We start from the raw sequence: 26,431 nt of genomic DNA on the forward strand, positions 1-26,431 counted from the left end.
TCAGAGAAATATGAGTTGTATGGGAATAGACTATGCATGTGGGCACACTGTGTGTGGAGCCATTATTATATAAGGTTTAAGTCAAATACCTATTAGCTAATACCAGACTATCTGGCTTCTTAGCATGGAGTAGATTTTCTATGTTGTTTACAAGATATTTTGACTTATTTTGAATGTAGGTTCACATTTTTGGTATTGTTAACTTGTAAAATACCCATTTGCAACCATATTATTCAAATAGGTGCTTTCATATTGTTTATCCTGAGTAATTACATATCTGCTCTATTATAGAATTTTTAATATTGCTAATATCTATAATTGAAATATTTTAAAAATTTATCTAAGAAGGATAAACCATAGATATTTTAAATTATTTAAGCATTTTATTATTTATTCTAAATTATTTTAAATGTATTAGTTGATATTGAATTTTTAAAGTAATGAGTTAAAAGAGCTTATGTTTGTTATGGTTTACTTAACTGTTAGGAGGATATCACTGGCCACTCCTCGACAACTTTATAAATCTTCCAACATGACTCAGCGATGGCAAAGACGGGAAATTTCAAACTTTGAATATTTGATGTTTCTTAATACAATAGCAGGTAAGACATCTCATTCTTTAATCTCATAATCTGTTTATATTCATCAAAATCATGGGTAATGTGACTTTATGGAATACATTTTCTTCTTTGGAATTCAAATGCAGCATTAGACTAAATATTGAAGCACTCACATGAAATGTTATCAGAAATTATACAAGCCAGTACCAAGGTTTTAGATGCATTTATTGTTGAAGAAGCTTTTCCCTGCTGTCCTCTGCTATTTTCTTTGCTGACAGATTTGTCTGAAGGTTTATTAGAGTCAACAAACCATTGCCAGAGAGTGACTGGAAATAATAATGGGAAAATGTAATTTCACTGTTTTGTCATTCTCAGCAATAGCAGATAGACAGGAGAATAACAACAGGATTCTTCCTAGTACAGATGTCACCTGGATTATGACATGATTGGGTCACAGCATTTTTTTTTATTTTACTTAAAATCTTCAAATAAAAATATAAAATCAGATTACATTTCTAAATGATGAGTGACTGCCATCAACCTTGGTAGTACCATGCTTATAAATTAAAAGAGGTTCGTGGTTCTATTTTCTGCTAAATCAGTGGTTGTCAGTGGTTAAACATCTCTATGAGATTTAAGTACCTTTTTCTTTTTTAAAAAAAATGTATTTTATTGATTTTTTTAGAGAGAGGAAGGGAGAGGGATTGAGAGTTAGAAACATCAATGAGAGAGAAACATCGATCAGCTGCCTCCTGCACACCCCTCACTGGGGATGTGCCCACAACCAAGGTACATGCCCTTGACCAGAATCAAATCTGGGACTCCTCATTCCACAGGCCAGTGCTCTATCCACTGAGCCAAACTGGTTAGGGCAGTACCTCTTTCTTTTTTCCTAAAGTTAAGCCTCAAAAAGCCCTTATTCAGGTTGAATTACAGTTTACTTTTGTAAATCAGGTGCTACCAAACTTTTTGCAATCAAATGAATTTAAATAATTACATTATTATTGTTCTGTTATAAATGCATGGTCAGAACTATGCATATAGAGCTGTGTTCTCCGAATTACCACTTAAAAGGATTACTGTGTATTATTATTCTTTACTAGAGGCCCGGTGAACAAAAATTTGTGCACTGGCGGGGGGTGGGGGGGCTAGGGGGTGGGGGATGTCCCTCAGCCAGACCTGTGCCCTCTTATAGTCTGGGACCCCTTGGGAGATAACCACCTGATGGCTTAGGCCAGCTCCCCGGGTGGCAGATGGCAGGACCAGATCCCGCTCTGGGTCGCAGATGGCAGGCCCTCTGTCATGCCGCCCTGCCCCACTGCCTACCGCACACAGCAGACCTAGCAGGCAGTGGGACTGGGTGGGGTGCGAGGCAGGTGGAACGTGATCCGCAGTGCCCTGCTGGCCGCTGGGCCGTGCACACAGCTGGCAGGCCCGGTGGGCGATGGTGTGGGGCCGGCTGCTGGGCCATGCACATGGACTGCAGGCCCCGCCAGCCACCAGGTCATGCACACAGACTGTAGGCCCCTATGGCCGCCGGGCCACGCCCATGACTGCAAGCCAGGCGGGTGGCAGGGCGGGGCGAGGCACAGTGGATGGCGATCCGCCCGCCCTGCCCCGCCACCCACTGGGTTGCGCATGTGGACGGCAGGCCCAGCAGGCGGTGGCTGGTGGCGGGGTGGGCGGATCGCACTGTCCCGCCCTGCCTGCAGTATGCAAATTAGCCACCATCTTTGTTGGTGGTTGATTTGCATATTGCGCTGATTAGCCAGTGGGTGTGTAGCGAAGGTACAGTCAATTACCAAGTTTGTCTATTATTAGATAGGATAAATCTATCATCTATATGTGAATATAAATACTAAAGGTATATATTGAATATGAATGATAGATATGTATTAAATAGATAGGCAAAAGTACTCAATTTGTCAACAAAAAGGGACAAAGAAGTTTGAAATGTTTTGCATTTTAATAATTTAATAAATATTGTAATTTTAGTGCATTTACTAATAAGATACTAGTGATAGAGCCAAAGGACTATTTTATTAAATATGTTAAATTTTATTGTATATTTTATATACACATGCCCATTATATACATGTCTTCTGATATCTTCATGATATATTATCTATATAAGTATTCATATATTAGTCTACATAATATATCTTAAACCTACTTACTAGTTCAAAGATAAAAAGACAGTATTATGCTAGTTATTAGCACATATTATTTACATATATAGATAGAATAAACTTAAATATCCAAAATGTATAGAACTTAATTTCATTAGCATTTTTAGGTATACAGCATGATGTAATAGAGAGCATAAGCTTCAATGCCAAAGGGAAGAGGGGTAGAATTTCAGAGCTACCAACTTTTGTGTATTATGGGTGGGACTTCAAGGTTTATCTTGGACTTTTAATCTTTCAGTAGTCATATTTATTATGTTTGCATCTATTGTAATAAGTGATATGTTTGATCTTTTATCATCATCTTGTTTTTAATGTTTTCTTGCTTTTATATATTGTTTTGGGTTTTTTGATAATATCGATACTTTTTTGCCCATTTTTTTAGTGACTTAGAATGTAGGCATCTTATAATTAATTATCCTAGAGATATGTTTAAATTTTTTAAAACCCTTTAAAATATATTTCATTTTTTAATTAAAAAATTAGTCAACATTTTAAATCACTACTATCTAAGATAAAAATTTTAACTCAATTTCCTTCTCATTCATTGCTTATTTTTTTTCAATATAATTTACTACCCAGAATCCATGTTATTATTAAACTCTTGTTTACTAAAGTTCATATATTTTTCCATAAAGAAGGACTTCAGACTATCAAAATGTTCTTGTCAGCTACATGGATCTTTACCTGATTTTTCAGGATTATGTGCTTCTTCCATTCTTCAGCAGTTATTTTTCCATATTCCTTGTGTTAGAATTTTTGTTATCTATTCTTGAAAGATCTGTCAAGATTCATTGTCTACCTTATGTCTTAGATGAGCATATGATTTTTTTCATTGGCTGTGCTAGCTATTTGTAACTGTTGGATAAAACTGGAAGACAGAGTAATAAATATCATGCCCAACTCAATTTCCAGTTGAACTGGCATTTTTATTAAATAATTCTGCTATTCTAAGATGGGATTCTCTTCTATCTCTCTACATGGGATGTTATCTAGTTTACTGCTAAAGGACTCTTCTAGATTCCATCCCTTCCCGCTACATTTTACCGGTGTCAGATATATTTCTCACAATATGGTACAGTACCACACCTATAACCACCATTCACTTCATTCTCTGTCTAGCTCTAGAAATATTGCGGTTTGAATAGTGATAACACTGTGATCCCTTTTGTAGCTGCACCTGAGTAGTATAGACTTTTTTTCTGGTTGGTAAGGTCTTTGGGTTTTAAGCCAGAGCATGATCATGAGGGAAATTTAAGTGTCTTCTTAATCTCTTTTGAATCATTGGATCTGTTTTATTTGATGACAAGAAATTTATAGGCTACTGAATTATTTTTAAAGAATATGTTGGGCATTTTCTTTACAATAATTATAACTAAACATTAAAGCCTGTCTATTGTATAGAGGGAGATAAGATGAAGTATAAAATAGGTTTAGGAACTCTGAGCACTTGCAACTTGGTGGGAAATGAAATGAACATAAATAAAAGAGCATTTTAAGACAGCTGTATTAAATATTGAAAAGTGTTATAAAGAGTGAGTACTACAAAAGCTAAGCAGAGTGGCGGAATTTTAAAAAAATGTGTTTGGGGAGAAAAAAGGCAGAGCTTTACAAATTTCTGCCAACTGAATATGTGCGAGGCATTCAATGGACATGAGTATCACATCTTGGCTAAAAACAAAGAATAGTGGGAGATAATATCTATCTATATATATATAAAAGCCTAGTGACGGAACAGCAGAATGATCAGAATGACTGGTGGCTATGACATGCACTGTGACAGCCAACCAGCCTGATCTGGGTCCCGATCAGACCCCCCCACAGCTGGCCTGGCCACCAATCGGCCCCCTAACTCCCCGATCAGGGGTGGGCTGGAAGGCCAACCACCTGCTGCGCCTCCTCCTGTCTGCCCCGCCCCTAATAGGCCCCCATTGGGGTGGGCTGGCTGTATCTCACCCATGCACAAATTCGTGCACCTGGCCTCTAGTCTATATATATATATATAAAGCTAAGTGACCGACCGTACATCTGTCCGACGACCCAAGCGACCAGCCGGCCACTACATATGACATGCACTGGCAATTTAAAAATAAATGTTGACTCTCACGTGCACGATACATATAAAGCTCTCACTGGTGCAAATCACACGCATGTGTTTCAATCTGTCATTGTCGATCGTGAATTTGGTTGACACTTCTATTATAGAGAAAGGGCGAATAGCAATATTAAAATATTTCTTCTAATTAATTTCCTTTCAATGTGTGTGAATCTGTGCACTGGGCTACTAGTTGTAACTATAAGTAAGAACCAGATTGTAAAGACCTTGATCTTAGATTTTTAGGAGTTAGTATAGCTTTGCAATTGAAGAGGATGCAGTATGGATCTTTAGGACAATTAAACTGGTATCTATGTATGGCATGAATTAGAAACGAAATAGCTTAAAGTTAGGGAGAGCTCTTAGGAGAGTATGACAGGACCCTAGACATGAAGTAAATTTGTTCATCCTTTTAGTAAGTATTACTGAACACACACTCTATTTGGCAATGACACTGTGAAGGAAAGAAAAGTATAGTTTCTGCCTTTGAAGAGATCATAGTATAGTTAGGGAAAGATACATGTACACCAGTGATTCCATTAAAAAGTGATAATTATTACAATTGGAGAGTATACAAAGCCATTTGGAGTCACAGATTTAGAGGCATTACTTACAACCAAGAGATCAGAGAAAGCTTCTTTTAGGAGACACTTAAATTATAAATTGAAATATGAGTAAGAATTCACTAGAAAGTAAGCAGAGGGCATTCCAAGAAAAAAGAAAATGTGGAATGAAGAATAAATGACAGAGAGAAGTATGATGTCATTCTACAAAAGTAGGAGTCACTGTAATATGCTCCAGGTGAATGGTTGGCATTGTCCCCAGACCTGCAGAACCAGTATCACCTGAGGGATTGTTAGGTGCAAATTCTCAGGCTCCTTCTCAAACCTACTGAATTAGAAAACTCTGGGAGCGGGGCCCAGAGATCTGCATTTTAACTAGTCTTCTAGTTGTTTCTGATGTATCATATTTAAGCACCATCCCTCTAGCCATTTAAGATCTAATTATCAGAACAGTATTTGCATTTAAATACATTTAGAATATATAAGAAAGCATGCAATTAAAGTGCCATTACCTATAATAAAAGTTTAGAGAATAGGATGAGATAGTCTAGTCAAAGGAAGCTTCATAGAAAAGATGGGCTATAAGTTAACTCAAAGGATTTTGTCATGCATAGATGACTATCCTGACAAAATAAACCTTTACACAGAAGTAGAATGACAATTGGAAAAGGTTCTGAATATAAACATCTTGAGGTACTGTTCCAGGTTATAATCCTGCTAATTCTTCCCTTGCCAGCATCCTGAAGTTTTAAGTGAGAGTGCCAGTTTGTACTAAGCACCAGCATTGAAGAGTTGGATGATGGTTTCATAGAGAAGCTTCACTAAAGCCAAGATTGAGTACTTGTTAGGGAAGTAATTAGAATTGCCTGTTTTCCTGAATTGTGGAGAATACTGTTATTCATTCATCTCTTAATGTTGGAACACTTTTCAGAGTTCTCTGAGGATCCTAGAATAAAGGGCAGAATAAAGATATTTAATTATAACAACATCACTTTTACTAACATGGGTTCCACTAAATAATCATGTTACATAATACAGTTTTAAGAATACAGTTATTGTTCAACTACACTAATTTAAGTCAATTGATTGAAACAAGATTTATCATTTCTTGAAAGGATGTTAGTATTTATATTGATAAATTTCCTAAGTAATCTAAAACCAGAAATGGTTGGTTTATATTTTATCACTAGAGGCCCGGTGCACAAAAATTTGTGCACTGGGGGGGGGGGTGTTCCTCAGCCCGGCCTGTGCCCTCTCGCAGTCTGGGACCCCTCGGGAGATAACGACCTGCTGGCTTAGGCCTGGTCCCGGTTGGCAGAGGGCAGGCCCAATCCCTAGGTGCAGCCCCTGGTCGGGCTCAGAGCAGGGCCAATTGGGGGGTTGGGGCACCGCCACCTGTCACACTCAAGGCAGGGTCGATGGGGAGGTTGTGGCGCCACCCCCTGTCAGGTACAGAGCAGGGCCCATCAGGGGAGTTGGGGCTCCATACCCTATCACGCACAAGGCAGGGCCCATCAGGGGGTTGGGGGGCTGCCCCCTGTAATGCACAGAGCAGGGCAAATCAGGGGGTTTGGGAGCTCCCCCCTGTCACGCACAGAGCAGGGCCGATCAGGGGGTTGAGGAGCTCCCCCCTGTCACTCACAGAGTAGGGCCGATAGGGGAGTTGGGGCACTGCCCCCTGTCACACACAGAGCAGGGTGGATCAGGGGGTTGGAGTGCTGCCGTCTATCACCCACAGAGCAGGGCCGATCAGGGGGTTGGGACGCCGCCACTGTCACACTCAGGGCAGGGCCGATGGGGAGGTTATGGCTCTACCCCGTCACATACAGAGCAGGGCCCGTGGGGGGGGGGGGTGTTGGGGCGCCGCACCCTGTCACACACAGAGCAGGGCCGATCAGGGGGTTGGGGCGCCGCACCCTGTTACACACAGAGCCGCAGGGCGATCAGGGGGTTGGGGAGCTCCCCCCTATCAGGCACAGAGCAGGGCTGATCAGGGGGTTGGAGCGCCTTCCCCTGTCACGAACAGTGCAGGGTGGATAGGGAGGTTGTGGCCCCGCCCCCTGTCACACACAGAGCTGCAGGGTGATCAGGGGGTTTGGGTGCTGCCCCCTGTCATGCTGATTCCGGTGCCAGGAGGCCTCGCAGCTCCGCTGATCCTGGTGCTGGGAGGCATATTACCCTTTTACTATATAGGATAGAGGCCTGGTGCATGGGTGGGGGTCAGCTGCTTTGCCCTGAAGGGTGTCCTGGATCAGGGTGGGGGTCCCCACTGGGGTTCCTGGCCAGCCTGGGTGAGGGGATGATGACTGTTTGCAGCTGGTCACACACCCTTCAGGGTGGGGGTCCCCACTGGGGTGCCTGGCCAGTCAGGGTGAGGGGCTGAGGGCTGTTTTCAGGCTGCGGGTGACTGAAGCTCCCAAATGCTCCTTTTTTTCTTTTTTTTTAAATTCTGGGCCAGCTTTAGCTCTGGCTCCAGCTCTGAGGCCTCTGCTGCTGAAAGCAGTTATCTGGTTTGTTTGGATTCTATAATTGAAACACTGTATCAACTCCAGCTCTGAGATCCTGGCTGGCTGAAAGCAGGTTTCTGGGGTTTTGTTTAGCTTCTATATTTGTAACAATGTAAAAAAATGCAAGCTCAGAGGCCAGCAAGGAAGGCGGGGAACGTTGGAGTCCTCTGTCACTGATGCAAGCAAGCCTCATGTTAGATTCAAGCTGCCTGGCTGCCGGTCGCCATCTTGGAAGGCAGTTAATTTGCATATCGCCCTGATTAGCCAATGGGAAGGGTAGCAGATGTACGGCTAATTACCATGTATCTCTTTTATTAGATAGGATAGTCTTTTAAAGAAATATCTTTAGTTATTCCTAATATCAAGATTCAGAAAAAATAAATATTTTTATTGTTTCTTTGTTTGGTTTCATTATTTCTTTTTGAAACATTTTTAATATTAATATCAACATTCCAAAAATAGTAAATAGCCCAGGCTGGCCAGTGCGGCTCAGTGGTTGAGCATCAACCCAGGAATTGAGAGGTCGCCGGTTCCGTTCCTGGTCAGGGCAACATGCCTGGGTTGTGAGCTGGATCCCCAGTGTGGGGTATGTAGGAGGCAGCTGATCAATGATTCTCTCTCATCATCGATGTTTCTATATCTCCCTCTTATTTCCTCTCTGAAATCAATAAAAATATATTTAAAAAAGAAAGAAAAATTGTAAATAATTGTTAATACTCACTGAGCAATTTGCAGTGTGCTAAATATTATTCCAAGTGCTTTATGTATATTAACTCATTTAGTCCCAGCAGTAACCCAAGAGTTAAGTTCTATTTTTATCTCCATTTCACAACTGAGGTAATAAGGTACAGAGAAGTTAAATAACTTGTCTAACTCAGAGCTGAAAAGTGATGAAGTCAGGAGTCTAATGTAGAATCAAACTACCTATTCTAGGTAGTTTGGCTCTAGAGCTTTACTCAACTACTGTACTAGATGTGTAAGGCACTCATGGCACCATTCAATTTCACTTCTAGTCATTAGCTTTAATCTATTAACTGCCTTAAAAAAACCTAAATAATGTTTTTAAATAATTTCATCAAAAGAAGCTCTTGAGGAAAAAAAGTCGAGGCTTTTGAAGTTCAGTTATTGTTTTGACTTGTGCAGATACTAGAAGTGGGCCCACAATGATCATCTTTAATATAGAATCTGGTACTGTTTTTAGCAGGTCTCAGATCCAGAGAAACAGACTCCAAAACAAAGATTTGCGTGCAGGAAATTTATTGGAGAGTATTTTTGGAGTTGACATCTGTGGGGGAGTGAAGAAAGTAGGGCTGGGTAGAAAGAGAAATTGAACCCCAAGGTAGTTGCTACAAAGACCTCAGCAGACCCAACAGGGAGCCAGGAACTGGAATATAGCTTCGGAGTTGTTTTGCCATGAAGCAAGGTGGTCAGGCCTTCATTACTCCACTCAGCAGTGATTAGGTAGAGATATGGGACCATAGGTTAGAGGGCTCTCTTCTGATGGTGGTGACTCCTGGAGAGGGACTTGGCTGAGTAGCACCAGCCACAACACTAGCAACATAGCCTTCAACCCAGCATCCAAAACACTGGTGGCCTTACAATCACCAATAGGGCTAGCTATCATTGAGCCTCATCCTCAGAACTTCTGATTCAGTAGGTTTGGGGTGGGGCTCAAGAATTTGTATTTCTAACAAGGCTCCAGGTGATGCTATGCCACTGATCCAGGGAACACATTTTTAGAACCACTGTACTATATCTATATTCTTTAAAAAACATATCTACTAATTGTACTAATCTGCAATAGCACTCACATGTTCTATAATAGTGTTTGTCATATCACACATTTTGGCACTTATGGTAGGGTGTCCTTAGCATTTTTTGTTTATACTAGAGGCCTGGTGCACAAAATTCGTGCACTGGGGTTGCGGGGTCCCTCAGATTATATAGATCTTATCTTTCCAATGAGATCATAAGGTCACTAAAAAAAGTTTTGCTCAGTAAATATCCATCAAGTTGAACTGATTTAATATTTATACTTCATAAGTTTTTGCATGGTTTTGTAATCTATTATGTGAATTCACTAAAATTGCTTGATGATGTATTCTTTAAATTTCCTGGTTAAAAAGTAAAGTTACAGAATTGAAACTGATTGAGAAGGTGAAACAATCTTTTCTGACTTCACTGTTTTCAAAGTATAGGTCAATGTGACTGAAATTTGCATTTTCTATTAAAAGGTTTTATTTACTGACTTATATTCTCAGATATATCTTCTTTCTCTACACTATTATCTATATAATAAAAGCGTAAGTGACCATTACAGTAGAATGACCAGAACGACTGGTCGCTATGATGCGCATTGACCACCGGGGGCAGACGCTCAATGCAGAAAATGCCCCCTGGTGGTCAGGGTGCCCCCACAAGGGGAGCACCACTCAGCCAGAAGCCAGGCTCACAGATGGCAAGCCTCTCCCTCCTCTGCGGCAGCGCTAAGGAGCAACGAGCAGACAGGAGGTAAGGAGCGAGGGATCCCAGACTACAAGAGGGTTCAGGCTGGGCTGAGGGAACCCCCACCCCAGTGCATGAATTTTGAGCACCGGGTCTCTAATCTTAACATAAAATACAAAGTACATTTTACGACCCATTTCTTGCTCTCCATTTTTTGAGGTCTGACAAAATTGGCCATTTTTGCCTTTCTTCTTTCAGGATGCTGTTAAAAATCAGGTAGTCAATAAAGTATATGGTAATAGTATCTGAGTATTAATGCATTATTAGATTTTTTCACTCTCATGTGATATGTGTATCTACTTATATAAAAACCCTGGGTGGTGTAACATCACAACCAGACCAGAACCACAACCAAGCAGAAGGAAGTCAGTCCTGCAGGGGTTGTCTTGGAAACAGCTGCACCCTCCCCCAAGCTGTTTCCTGGAGCTGTTTCCAATGAGGGCAGGGTTTGAGGCAGGAACCCGACCTCAGAGTGTGAAGGCATATCTTTATAAAGTGTGCCGCGCCAGCACAGTCAAGGGTGAACCTGAGTGGGGGCGGCGGAAAGGCTTAGAAAAGACAGACAAGAGAATGAAAGCCAGGTCTTGGTGGGATACTGCTTCTCTGAGAGACAGCGACCACGCCCACAGACATGTTTTTATTTTATAGCAGATGCCATGAGGCAAAGTAAGGGCATGACCTAGATGTTTACAACATTCTCCTGGGTTTCAATCCTACTCAACTACATGCACCTGAACTCTATCAAGCCTACATCACTCAGGCATGTGGGGCTCTGTGTTCAGAACATAGGTTCAAACTTACAACTATAGCTGTTGGCTATAATTGTGCTGGGAGGGCCCTGCCCTCCAATCTGAAACTTGCACGTGGCAATGAGAGGACTGTGCCCTCTCATCAGTCCAAGGCTTGAACCTGTACAAAACACTGTAGCGGCTCCCCACAATAAAGTTTTAATCTACTTATATAAAAACCCTGGGTGTAACATCATGGCCAGAAATGCGTCCAACCACAGGGAAGTCAGTCCTGCAGCGGTCATCTTGGAAACGGCCGCGCCCTCCCCCAGCTGTTTTCTGGAGGGCAAGGTTTCAGGCAGGACCCGCCCTCAGAGCTAGGTTTCAGGCAGGAACGCGCTCTCGGAATGGAGCATGGAAGTGAAATGGATCTATTATTGAAGCTAATTTGGAAATACTATATCTATAGATCAGTGGTTCTCAACCTTGGCTGCACATTAGAATCACCTGGGAATATTTTTAAAATCCTGATTTCTGGGCTTCATCCTCCAGAAATTCTGTTTCTTTGTTAATAATGTTGTGGCCCCACACCATAACAAAGAAACAATTTCCAGAAGATGAAGCCCAGGAATCAGGATTTTAAAAATATTTGCAGGTGATTCTAATGTGCAGCCAAGATTGAGAACCACTGCTATAGATAATATTAAAAATATATCTAAACGTGCAATTCTTTGTCCAAAAAATGAGCATGTTCAAAAATTAAATGAAGAAAATTTGGATATACTCGATGGAGATTTTCACACATATTTGAGTGATGATCCCATTGATTCCTCAGATGATGCTGAAAAGAAAATTTTCCCATCAAATTTCTAATTATTTATTTATTTACTTATTTATTTTTTTATTTATTTTTATTAATTAAATCTTTATTGTTCAGATTATTACATTTGTTCCTCTTTTTTCCCCCCATAACTCCCCTCCACCCAGTTCACACCCCACCCTCCTCCCTCACTCCCCACCCACTATCCTCATCCATAGGTGCACGATTTTTGTCCAGTCTCTTCACGCATCACCTTCACCCCTTTCCCCCCCAAGAATAGTCAGTCCACTCCCTTTCTATGCCCCTGATTCTATTATAATCACCAGTTCATTCTGTTCATCAGATTATTCACTTGATTTTCAGATTCACTTGTTGATATATGTGTATTTGTTGTTCATAATTTGTATCTTTACCTTTTTCTTCTTCTTCCCCTTTTTAAAGGATACCTTTCAGCATTTCATATAATACTGGTTTGGTGGTGATGAACTCCTTTAGCTTTTTCTTATCTGTGAAGCTCTTTATCTGACCTTCAATTCTGAATGATAGCTTTTCTGGGTAAAGTAATCTTGGTTGTAGGTTCTTGGCATTCATCACTTTGAATATTTCTTGCCACTTGCTTCTGGCCTGCAAAGTTTCTGTTGAGAAATCAGCTGACATTCATATGGGTACTCCCTTGTAGGTAGCTGACTTTCTTTCTCTTGCTGCTTTTAAGATTCTCTCTTTGTCTTTTGCTCTTGGCATTTTAATTATGATGTGTCTTGGTGTGGTCCTCTTTGGATTCCTTTTGTTTGAGATTCTCTGTGCTTCCTGGACTTGTAAGTCTATTTCTTTCACCAGGTAGGGGAAGTTTTCAGTCATTATTTCTTCAAATAGGTTTTCAATATCTTGGTCTCTCTCATCTTCTGGCACCCCTATAATTCTGATGTTGGTATGCTTGAAGCTGTCCCCGAGGCTCCTTAAACTATCTTCGTATTTTTGGATTCCTTTTTCATTTTGCTTTTCTGGTTGGGTGTTTTTTGCTTTGTATTTGAATTAATTGACTTGATTCTTGCAATCCTCTAGTCTGCTGTTGGGAGTCTGTATAATATTCTTTATTTCAGTCAGTGTATGCTTAATTTTTAGTTGGTCCTTTATCACAACCTCGAGGGTCTCATTAGATTTCTTGTAGATCTCATTAAGTTTATCAACAGTTTCTAGAAAATTCTTGAAAAACCTTAAAAGTGTGGTTTTGAACTCTATATTCAGTAGTTTGCTTTTCTCCATTTCTGTCATTTGTGTCCTTTTTCTTTGTCTCCGCATTTTTTATGCTTCCCTGTGTTGATAAAGTGGTTTTCTGTGCTAAGTGTCCTCTAGGGCCAAGTGGTTTCCCCTCCCCAATTACCTGAGATGGACACTCTTGGTGCACCCCCTTGTGGTCTTTGTGCACAGTCTTGTTGTAGTTAAGCCTTAATTGTTGTAGATATCACTGGGAGGAATTGACCTCCAGGCCAATTGGCTGTGAGAATCAGCTGTGTCTGCAGTGGGAGAACTTCTGTGCTTGAGACACCCCTCTGGGGCAAGACTTGCTTCAATGGGGCTTTGGTGCTCACTGAGCCTGCACCCTGAGTGTGTCCTTTATGGTTCCACGGAACTACAAACTGGATGGTCCCACACTGATCTCTGGTTTTCCTGGATCCTGGATCTCTAAGGAGGTGCTAATACAGCCTTTGCCTGAGGCTACCCAGCAAAAGCCTCCCTGCAGGGCTTGGGCGGCGCGGGTCCCACGGATCTACAGGGCGGGGCTAGCAGTTATGGCTGCTCTCAGTCCTGCCCTCAGAGGCTCTGCTTCTCAATGTCCTGGTAATTGCTGAAAACCCCTGGGAGATTAAGCTACCCTTGTGTTCCGACCGATGCCAGACAGTCCCGCTTCTCCCTTATGAGTCTGGGTCCCTAGAGACTCGCCCAGAACTGGAGCTCAGAGCCTGAGACTCCCTCCCGATTGAAAACGACAACCACGCCCTCATTCGCCAGCCCGCTCCACATGCACCTCCGCACCTTAGTATTTTACTTCCACACTGTGCCTCCTCTGAGTTTCGGTATGCTTTTCTCTTTCCTTCTAGTTGTAGAATTTCGACTCAGCCAGCCTTCCTGTGGTTCTGGATGATGTCCGTTCCATCTTTCAGTTGTATGTTTGAAGTGGTTGTTCGAGGCAACAAACTCCGGTGTTTACCTATGCTGCCATCTTTCCGAATTTCTTAATAGTATTACTCCTTTGGGAATGCTGTGTCATAAATTACAATTGAAAGTGGGTACAATCATCCTGCTGTTGAGAAATCTCAATAGTAAATGGGGTCTTTGGAGTGGTACCAGATTTATTATCAAAAGATTATGACCTAACATTATTGAAGCTGAGGTATTAACAGGATCTGCAGAGGGAGAGGCTGTCTGATTCCAAGAATTAATTTGTCCCCATCTGACACTGGCCTCCCGTTTAAATTGATTCGACGACAGTTTCCTGTGATGCCAGCATTTGTGATGACTATTGATAAATCACAAGGACAAACTCTAGACAGAGTAGGCATATTCCTACCTGAACCCGTTTTTGCACATGGTCAGTTACATGTTGCTTTCTCTCGAGTTTGAAGAGCATGTGATGTTACAGTTAAAGTTCTAAGTACTTCATCACAAGGGAAATTAGTCAAGCACTCTGAAAGTGTTTTCACTCTTAATGTGGTGTACAGGGAGATAGTAGAATAAGTTTAATCACTTTATCAGTCATTGTTTGCATCACTGTTGTTTTTATATCATGATTTTGTTGTTTTCATATCATGTTTTTGTCGTTTTTATATTATGCCTCTGTTGTTGGTATATTCTTTTGTTACTGTTTATTTATTCATAAATTTATATATTATTTTCATATACATTTTACTAATTTCCTTTCATCTCTCATACTTCTATTATAGAGAAAGGGCAAATAGCAATATTAAAATATCTCTGCTAATTAATTTCCTTTTTAAAACAATACATTTTATTGATTTTTTATGGAGAGGAAGGGAGAGGGATAGAGAGTTAGAAACATCAATGAGATAGAAACATCAATCAGCTGCCTCCTGCACACTTCCCACTGGGGATGTGCCCGCAACCAAGGTACATGCCCTTGACCGTAATTGAACCTGGGACGCTTGAGTCCGAAAACTGATGCTCTATCCATTGAGCCAAACCGGTTAGGGCAATTAATTCCCTTTCAATGTGCACGAATTTCGTGCACTGGCCTACTAGTATATACATAATTTTATATATATAAACACACATTTTACTGTATGTATGTAAATTTTGTAAAGATACTTTACATAGTAAAAGAAGTTTGCCAAATATTCAGAAACCATAAATTTTTAAAAAGATACCTAAAAGCTCATAAATTTTTTTATGACCTTTGTTATATTTATAAATTTAATAAATACTCATTGTAGAAAATTAGAAATATGGAAAAATATAATTGAAAAATTAAATCATTCATAAGTATCAAAGGTAACGTTTTGGTGGTTTTTCTCTTTTTCTTTTTCTGTCTGAGGCATATCATTTAGAACCTGCTACACAGATAGGCTTAGATTCTACTTTTGTGTTTCATTGAGTATTCTTTGAAGGCATGATTTTTAAAACTGCATACAAGTCCTACTTAGGAACGTGGTGTGATTTATTTCACTATTTTGAACCACGTGTTTTTTTAAATTTTCAAAGAACATTAAGTTTTGGGAAATTATGTAAATGAATTTTAGTGATTCCTAGAGTTTGACTAAAAATGTGGTTCCAACCTCAAATTCCTAGAGTTGACCAAATTTCTGTTCATTGTGTTTTGAAAGGTACAGCCTATGCCTCATTTTATACTTTATTAAGTAATACTATGGACAGGATGTTAAAATTTGACATACTTGCATTAAAAAAGTAGCATAGTAGTTGCTAATATAGCTTCATGTAAATGATCTCATTAAGTTTGAGATAATTTTTTAAGGTTTTTGAACTATTTTTTATATGATCAGCTAATGAATTCAGCACAACTTTCCAACCCCTACCTTTTTCTCTTGTTTAGCATTTTACACTTTTTTACTCTGTGATGTACAAGCCCTCCCTGGTTAATTATGTATATATTTAGCTACTGCATGTGTTGGGCTTATTATTGTCATCTAATTAGATGTAACTTGAACTGCTTGCTTCTAGAAAAATCATTAAAAATTCTTTCCTAATGACCTAGAGATGACAAAATGTCTGTAAAGTGTGAAGAAGCAGACAAGCACAGGAGCATCACTCTTAAAGAGTGTTAATCCAGATGCTGCAGTCATCTAATTAAACAATATTTTGCTGTCATTAACATTTTCACCAAGGAATTGCAGTTATAATTTCTTTGTCAGCTGTCTCTAGATCACTTTGCCTTCAAAACTAAAGTGCCATATAAAAACATTAAATTGGATGGTTTAATTAAAAAGTTTTTTTTAAGTGAAGAAACATATCCAGTATTTCTGAGATCTCATTTACTGTGCTTCACAATTATTGTTGGAGTAGATTAGTGTCATAGATTTGCAATATTTAATATTCATCATCACTATAAATCCTTATAAGCATAGCTAGTTAAAAATATCTACACACTTACTACTGCTGTAAAAGGAAAGAATCCTATTAATTACAGCACAAAGTTATTTACTAAATTTCAAGTATTCTAAAAAATTAAAAACAGAACAACTGATAAATAAGTTACTAGAAATTCCAGAACCTGACAGGTATTACTTTGGAAATCCTTCATTTTTTGTTAACTTAGTGAACTCTATTTGTTTTTTAATTTCACAAAGGTGTTCAGTAAAGTAATTAAAGTATTAGCACTAATTTATGGCTGAAACTTATGGATGCAAAATCCCAAAGTACCATTTAATTATTTTTTGCACCCATGTCCTTTTTAAATACATAGTGTATTTTTAATTCAAATAAAAAATATATATTGACTGCTCATGTTGCAAGGTTTTTATGTGGAAACTACAGGCCAAGTGCATGAAATTCGGGGGGGTGGGGGTGTTCCCTCAGCCCAGCCTGCACCCACTCCAATTGGAGACCCCTCGGGGGATGTCCGACCTCCAGTTTAAGGCCCAATCATTGTGGGATCGAGCCTAAACTGGCGGTCGGACAACCCTTTCACCACTGGCTCCTAACCACTCACCTGCCTGCCTGCCTGATTATGTCTCACCTCTCTGCCTGCCTGCCTGATCACCCCTAACTGCCTCTGCCTGCTTGCCTGATCACCACTAACCTCCCTGCCTGCCTGCCTGATTGCCCCTAACTGCCATCCCTTGCCAGCCATATCTCACCCCCAACTGCCCTCCCCTGCTGGCCTGATCGCCCCTAACTGCCTCTGCCTGCCTGATCACCCCTAACTGCCCTCCCCTGCAGGCCTGATCTCACCCCCAACTGCCTTCTGCTGGCCAATTTGGTTCTGATTGGTCAGTTTCTACGCCAGTCAGCATCAAAAGCTCTGCCTCCTAGGCAGCCATTGGCTCCTCACAGTTGACCCAGATTTGGTTCTGATCTGATTAGTCAGTTTCTATGCCTGTCAGCATCTCTGGGCCTATCAATGGGGCCTGATCAGAAAGGTGGGTTGATCAGCAGCCCCAGTGGAGGCCTGGAGAGAAATGGAGGCGTGGCTGTTGGCCAGGCCAGGAGAAAAAGAGAGGCAAGTTTTGATCAACGGCTGCCACAGAGGCTTCGGATCAGACCCTGCCTCTCTCTCTGCAGGCCTCTCTCTGGGCCTGATCTGCAAGCCCCTAGGCAGTCAGTTCTGGGTTGGGGCGCCCACAGGGGCAGCAGTCAGTGCTGGGTCACCATGGCAACCCAGCACTGACTTCCGCTCTGGTCAAGCCTTCGGTCCTTATGACCCTGGCTCTTTATTAGATTTTTATTTAATGCAATTCTGTTTATATATATAAAAGCCTAAGCAACTGGCTGACCAGCCAACCGGCTGACTGGCCAGTAGCTATGACAGGCAGTGACCACTAGGGTCAGACGTTCTGATTGGTAGCTATGATGCGCACTGACCACCAGGGGACAGACGCTCAATGCAGAAGCTGCTGAGCTGCGGTGACTTGGCAGTTGCAGTTCTCAGGTGACACACTCGGAACCAGAGAGGAGGGAGCTCAACTTTGAGGTGCGTCACCAAAGAACCACCCTCTCACAATCTGGGACCCCTTGGGGGATGTCAGAGAGCCAGTTTTGGCCCGATCCCCACAGGCCAAGCCAAGGGACCCCACCAGTGCACAAATCCATGCACTGGGCCTCTAGTCTATTTATAAAGTTTATTGTACTTATTAGAATTTAAAGTGTGCTATAAGCTTTAGTAATTTAAAAATTACTAAATTTTCCTTAGCATTTGTTTTCTGCAAACATTCTAACTAGTATTAAAAGTGAATTTCCAGCCCAGCTGTTTTGGCTCAGTGGATAGAGCATTGGCCTGTGGACTGAAGGATCCCAGATTCGATTCCGGTCAAGGGGACATGCCTAGGTTGCAGGCTCGATCCCTAGTAGGGGATGTGCAGTTTGGAGCTGATCAATGGTTCTCTCTCATCATTGATGTTTCTATCTCTCTCTCCCTCTCTTTTCCTCTCTGAAGTCAATAAAATATATATTAAAAATAAAATAAAATAAAAGTGAATTGCCACTCTAGCAGGTTTGGTTCGGTGGATGGAACATTGACTTGTGGACTGAAGGGTCTTAGGTTTGATTCTAGTCAAGGGCACATGCCCCAGTTGCAGGCTCAACCCCCAGTCAGGTGCATGCAGGAGGCAGCCGATCAATGATTCTCTTTCATCATTGATGTTTCTATCTCTCTCACCCTCTCCTTTCCTCTCTGAAGTCAATCAAAATATATTTTTTTAAAAAAGTGAATTGCCAACAATATAGAAGAGGTGAATTGCCATAAGCTGTGACTGCCATTGATTAATTTGTGTTACATTTTACATTTGTGTTTTCTTTTCATTGTATTTTTTACAAAAATAACATGATAGCTTGTTCTTTATTAGAAAATTATCTCTATTAAAAGACTAGTGTTTTCAAATATGGTCTCTATTTTTATGCTATTTGTATTTATATATGATACATTTAAGTAGTGAGTTAATGTAATTTGGCTTTTATTTATTTCACTAGAGGCCTGGTGCATGAAATTCGTGCATAGGGCAGGGTGTGTGTCCCTCAGCCCAGCCTGCACCCTCTCCAATCTGGGTCTCCTTGAGGGATGTCCAACTGCCTGTTTAGGCCCAGTGGGATCGGACCTAAACGGGCAGTTGGACATCCCTCTCGCAATCCAGGACTGCTGGCTTCCAGCCACTCACCTGCCTGCCAGCCTGATCACCCCCTAACCACTCCCCTGCCAGCCTGATCAACGCCTAACTGATCCTCTGCTGGCCTATTGCCCCCAACTGCCCTCCCTTGCTGGCCTGGTCAGCCCCAACTGCCCTCCCTTGCTGGCCTGATCGCCCATAACTGCCCTCCCCTGCCGACCTTCTTGTGTCCACATGGGGGTGGCCATATTGTGTGTTGGAGTGATGGTCAATTTGCATATTACCTCTTTATTATATAGGATTTTGACAGTTTTTTTCCTTAGCATATAAGTTATAAAACTTCATCAGAAAATTTAAAAATGATTTAAAAATGATTTAAAATATCTAATTTTTAGATATTTATTTATATAAGTTATATAGATATATGTTATATAAATAATATCACCATTATTCTATAAAAATATACTTATATACTGGAAAACCTATTTTTCATTAAATTCTACAGATTTTTAAGTAGAATGATAACTCAGAATATGATGGAGCACTAAAAATGCCAAGGGCCCAGTTAGAATCCAGAAACATCTCTGCTAGTCAATATAGATTCTCTGTATATATGCATGTGTAGAAAAAAGTAGTGAGAGTAATAAGGTGTCCTAGGTTACCATATATATGAACTATCAGTAAAAATTTAAAATGATATAATTTTACATTTTGTGTTTTACAGTGATAGTTTTAGCAGACCATTTTCATGTACAAAAGACTTTAATAAAGGTTCTAAATTCTTATGTATTTTCATTAGTATTATTCTTCACAATAGACAGAAACAGAGCAGGTATCCATTGGCTGAGCTATCTAGCTGCAGATATTTTCTTCCAGTTTAACGTGCACATTCACTGTGTCATTCTCTGTCACAGACATCTATGCCTTCACAGTCCTCATTCTCCAAAGAGTCTGTCCTACAATTTTCCACTTGGCTTATGCTTGTTCATTTGTTAAAATTTGGCTCATTTTTATCACATATGTATTCATTCCTTTAATAAATATGTATTGGATAAACAGTATATGGAAATACACAGATTTATTTAAACACACAAGAGAGAGAGAGAAAGAGAGAGAGAGAGATTGAGAGAGAGAACCCCAGACTCTACATTCTTGAGTTTACAGGCTAGTGGAGAGGCAGACAAATTAGCAGTGATGCTCATTAGCTCTAACACACGTCTGCGTGAGTGCTGTGGTGGGAGAACAAAGGGGAAACCCTAACTTACTCTCACCTCTTTCTAGAAGATGCAAAGTGGAAACAACACTCTACTTTCTATCAATTACCTACACATATAGTACACACCTATATCAATTTACATATTTAAAACAATATGTAGTCTTATTGTAAAATTCAGATTCATATAATAAACATTTATTAGTATGCAGGCTTCAAAAATAGCCTAAAAAGTATTCCGTGTGTAATAGTTTTCAACAAACTTTCTACTATTATTGTTGAAAATAAAATGTCACTCAATAAATGTTTACTAAATAAATGATATAATTTGATTTGATGTTTATAATAGCACATTTAGTTCTTCCTCAGATTGTGACTTGTTTTTCCTGTTTTACAGTCACATTTACAATTGTTATAAGAGTGGGTATCATTTACTCTCAATACTTGATAATGAACAAGATAGTATCTGCATACCTATGTTACTGTTGCGCTATATGTAGTGTGTGCAACAAGGCATACTAGATGAAATTCATATCACTAAATACTAGGGAAGTAGCTATTTAGTATGAATTTGAATGGAAATTTAGAAAGCTGCCCATGATCAGATCATAATATACTTTTACAAAATGTAATCTTACCCAATAAAAGTTTTCACTGGACCCTTTTTTAAAAAAAATAGCAGTTCACTTCATTTCATCTGATTATGTGTTATTTCAGTACCAGTTTATGAGGGTGAGCCAGTAAGTTCTATGCCCTCCCTAAACTTTCTACATCCCCACTATACTTTAGTATATTACCTGAAATACTTGTTATCTATTAAAAAAATCACAACAATAAAACAGCAAATTCAATCTAAGATTCAGCAGTACTTCACTAAAATGAAACAATATAATACTCCCCCTCCCCCCCCAAAAAAAATGTCATGAATGTAAAGGAGTGAAAAAAAGGACATGACATCTGCCTCTGTACTTTTCCAGACTGGCTTTAAAGTGCTTTTGCAAATTCACTACTCTGATTCTTTTTTTATAAAGTTCATTGGGTGACATTGGTTAATAAGATTATATAGGTTTCAAGTGTACATTTCTATGATACATGATCTGTATATCTACATTGATTCTTGATATAAGCTCAATATAGTATTCTCTATACTGACAATGTAATTTCTAGATATATATTCATCATAGTAGAATACCAACCCAATCTGCAGGTGGGCAGGTCAGCAGAGTGACCTCCTCCGTGATCACTTTTAGCATCCCTAGCCAAGAAGGCTCTATTTCCAATGTGGCAATATTATCTTCATCACAGTCAGCAGAGGAGAGATGGACCATAGAGTGCCCACATGGAAGTTGCAGTGGGACAAGCCTGGTTGTGGCACATGTCACTTCTGCTCACCTTTTGCTGATTAGTACTAATTCCCATGGCCATAGCTACTTGTTAAGGGGGCTGAGAAATGCTGTATATCCCAGGAAGAAAAGAAATCAATTATGACAAACAGTCTCTATAGAATATTATATTACAAAAAAGTAATTATAGTTATTCATTAATTATCATTGAGTGAATTCACTTGAAACACATTGTTATGAGTGCTTTGGATTAAACAAAAACATAGTTCAATAAGCAAAAGAGTTACTTTTCCTCTGAAATTCAATAGTTACCTATTATAAGAACAGGAACAATTTCATAATCAATTGATGTATAAAGATTATCATTTCTCTTTTTCTTTTATAGGGCGGACATATAATGATCTGAATCAATACCCTGTGTTTCCATGGGTCTTAACAAACTATGAATCAGAAGAATTGGACTTGACTCTTCCAGGAAACTTCAGGGATCTATCAAAGGTAAATTTTAAATAGATAGAAGTCCATTTTCTTCATAAGGTTATATTCTACAAACATTTCTACCGATTATATCTATTCAGTTAATGTTTGTAAGAATGTAAACCTGGTTGTCTTCTTTTGGAGTCAGTATCTAAATCACATCAATTCTTAGCATAAGTATTAAGCCACAAGAAGATAAATTAGTACTAGCATAGGCAAAATGAAATGGATATTTGAGAAAGAACGAAGTAGGGAGAGTTTGCTCAAATATCCTAGGTTTTAAGGGTCAAGACAAGAAACCTAAAATTGGTACAAAATATAATAGCAAATCATTTCTATGAAACATTTCTTAGGTGATAAGACATGTTATCTTGACCATAATACACACACATATACAAACACTGTAGGGGAGCTTAATAGTGAAAAGAAGTTGGTTACAACAATTTATCAAGGGTCTGGTAGGATTTAGCCCCAAAACTGGGAAGAAAAAAAATACATAATGGCGGATATGAATGAAAAGCTAATTTTTGGTTAGTTCAACTCATTTGTCCAAAGGAAACTTAATCAGGATACTAAACTCTCTGAAATATAGTGAAGAACTAGGAACTAAGCCCCAAAAGCTTCTCTATAGACTAAGATAATTTCAGAGCTACATTAAGCTTCCACCCATCCACTCTGAATATCTCTTTTTTCTATCATCTTGGTTGTCAGGTTTAGTATTCCACAGTGGGTTAAAAGACTAATGTATTTATATTTGGGTTTGGTGGGGGGAGGTTTGAGGAGCTTATGGACAAGGGGAGCATAAGCCCTGTGAGACAGGGAAATATGCATTGCAACCAATGTAAAATTAATCCCAAAGATCAGGGGTCCTCAAACTACAGCCCGCAGGCCACATGCAAGTACAAATATTGTATTTGTTCCCGTTTTGTTTTTTTACTTCAAAATAAGATATGTGCAGTGTGCATAGGAATTTGTTCATAGTTTTTTTTTTAAACTATAGTCCGGCCCTCCAACGGTCTGAGGGACAGTGAACTGACCCCCTGTTTAAAAAGTTTGAGGACCCCTGCCATAGATGGTTTTTAACTTAGCACACCTTCTCTTCCCCCTTTTCTTGCCTTTGAAAACTAGACTTACCTAAGTTGAAATTCTGTGTTCCACTACTTACTCTTACTGGATATGTGAATTAAAAGCACTTTCCCTTAGCTCCAGTTTCCCCATTTGTATTATAAGAATAATAATACTATCCTCCCTCATCTTATATAATAAAACCCTAATATGCTAAGTGTCTGGTTGTCCGGTTATCCATTCAACCGATCAAAGAGTAATATGCTAATGATATGATAAGGCCCCTAAACCTATTGCTATGATGTTCACTGACCGCCAGGGGCATACAGTTGACTGGTCAACCAGTCGCTATGATGTGCACTGACCACCAGGGGGCAGACATTCCGACTGGTAGGTTAGCTTGCTGCTGGGGTCCGACTTATCCAGACTGAGTGAGTCGGGCTGGACATGCCCTGGAGCCCTTCCGTGGTCCCTCCTCAGCTGGCCAGCTTCCCACATCCTTCCCTAGCCCTGATCATGCAGTGGGGTCCCTGGACCTGGCCTGCACCCTCTCGCAATCCAGGGCCCCTTGGAAGATGTCGGAGAGCCGGTTTCGGCCACTGGTGCACAAATTCATGCAACAGGCCTCTAGTATACTTATAAAGATCAAATAATGTGTACATTTAAAGAAAGTAATACTTGGGATATAGAGGCACTTTATGAATATTAGCTATTATTATTACACATGGAATATTTCTTAGCCTATTTTTGAAGCCAGCATACTAATTTTTGCACATTCTTATGTCATTCACTCTCCTGTTCTTTCATTATGTGTGAAATTTCTATCAAATATTAGTTGCTAGATCATTGCTAATTTCAGTTATGATATTATAGGTACTAAATGGACCTAAGAGATCAGTTAGCCACCATCTTACTGAGAATCACACAGTGGTAAAAAAATAATGCTAGCAATTGAATTCCAGTTTGGCTGTAAATATAGTAATGTTTCCAATGTAATTGAACTGAACAAAAATCACATGCAGATAATTAATCAGACTTGTGTAGATAGACACATTGTAATTCATGGGGCCTTTCCTCCAGGAGCAAATCTAGTTATACATTATCTGAATAAAATCATTATCTGCAAAGTTAAATAATTAGGTACCATATTATATAGAGAGAACTATATGAGAGGCACTCTATAGCGGCTAGGAACAAGAACAATGGAGCTAGAGTGCATTCAAATCTGGGTCCTTAGACAAATCAGTTTCTTTACCGGTATAATGGAGACAATAATAATAGAGTTGCTGTGAGGATTTAATGGTTAATAAGTACAAGGAACTTAGAATAGTGCCTGGCACAGCATTAATACAATAGTATTATGAAGATAATGTAATAAATTATTGATATAAGTCATATACTTTGAGTTCTTTCAAATAATGGTGATAAATATATGCTGGTATTTTCTTATTAGAATTAGAATGTTTGAATGGTAAGGATTTTTGACATGACTTGCCAAGTTTGAGGTATAACTTTGGGTATAAAACAAAACTAACTCATCAATATCAGGATGAAAACTGTTAAACTAGTTCTTTAAACAAAATTTTATATGCATGTGTTTTATTTCACATTAATTGAATAACCATTATGTAATAGATATTATAAAATATACATATAATAAAAATTTAAAGGTAGGCTCCCAAGTAGCATGATACATTAAAACCTTATAAGCAGTCTACTACTATGGCTACTTTAGATTATTTTTACAGTAGGAAAGGAGATCCTGTCTCATTGAAATCAACTTGGATATTATGGTGAAAGGAAACTTATAAACCAAGGTGTCTTTCTTTCCTCCATTTATTTATTTATTCTTTCAGTAATTCAGTCAACAAATATTTGCCATACACTCACTATATGTCAAGTATTGTACTAGGTGGAAGGGAGTACAGGAATTAATAAAATAGACATAGTTGCAGCCTTCCTGGAAAGAGTCTAGTCCAAAGCTAAGATGAAAACTCAGATAGTGACCAGAAGTCTGTGAGGCAGCATGTATGACAATAAGTATAAAGGGGACTGTACCAAAGGAGAGAGTGCATGTTCAACTACTCTTAAGATGTTGGACTCAAATGTTCTTGAAACCTTCTCCTAACCAAAGAAAATATGGCCTTTATTATGGCTAAAATGGATTATAGAAGATTTATGATAAAATGTTTGCTAATAATTATAGATTTTTAGTCTGTGTAGAAAACATGACATACACTAAATGAGGAAGTAACTGTTTCTATAGTAACTGGAATATATAAACATTGCTCAATTTTTAAAGCTTATCTGTTCCATCTATATTCCTTATGGCATAACTTTTTCCTTTGTGACTTGCATGTGCTCTCCTATTTTTATATAGTGTTAGGTAGGTAGAAGAGGTGAACAGACTGAGCCTAAATAAATTCGGCAACGTGAACACTAACTGTATGTTGGTGCAAACATAGACTTTTTCATGTTGTGAACATTTGAACCCATGAGCTCTTAATCGATAGCTTTTTCTTCCAATTCTACTGTTTCATGCTCTAGCAATTTGTTCTTTATATTCTGTCAGACTAACATGATAGGAAAATGTTAGCAAATTAAAGCCTCTTGATATGTTAATAAATTACTCTTGCATTGTTCCCATGCTTCATTGAATTTCTTAATAGGAACTTCTTACAAATGGACTAAAAACCCAAGACTACCCTGTATGAAAATCATTAATAAAGAAAAGTTTAATGTAAGAAAATATGTCTAGTGGGAAAATGACATTTGAAGTATAATAATATAATTAGAAGGAAAAACTACTAGCAATGCAATATTATTTAAGTGTAGAGATGACCACTAAGAAGCACATGAAATTCTTGTAGTTATAATTAATACTACAAATGAAAACTTTAGTAGAGTTTATTACTCTTTAAAAGATCAAGGAAGAATTGAAATATTTGAATGATATTACAAACCAGGAACATTCTAAAAGATCTCTAACAACAAAATAAGTTGTGTCTGAACAAAGATTGGGATCCAAGTAATAATTCCTAGCAGACAATAATTATAGAATTTGTTTCAGTAAACAA

The 26,431-nt window shown here is 39.1% G+C and overlaps 1 protein-coding gene across 6 annotated transcripts in view; it reads left to right on the forward strand.

Annotated features, from left to right (window-relative positions):
- The window catches only part of NBEA (neurobeachin), a 1,002,985-nt gene that overhangs the window by 826,410 nt on the left and 150,144 nt on the right, over positions 1 to 26,431 (forward strand). For all 6 annotated transcript variants that reach the window (XM_036298874.1, XM_036298876.1, XM_036298877.1 and 3 more), the window contains 2 exons: positions 487 to 602; positions 22,198 to 22,310. In XM_036298874.1, coding sequence (XP_036154767.1) covers positions 487 to 602; positions 22,198 to 22,310 — 229 coding nt within the window. The remainder of the gene's footprint in view (positions 1 to 486; positions 603 to 22,197; positions 22,311 to 26,431) is intronic.

This window comes from Myotis myotis, unplaced genomic scaffold (genome assembly GCF_014108235.1).
Source record: "Myotis myotis isolate mMyoMyo1 unplaced genomic scaffold, mMyoMyo1.p scaffold_m19_p_3, whole genome shotgun sequence".
NCBI classification, from domain to species: Eukaryota; Metazoa; Chordata; class Mammalia; order Chiroptera; family Vespertilionidae; genus Myotis; species Myotis myotis.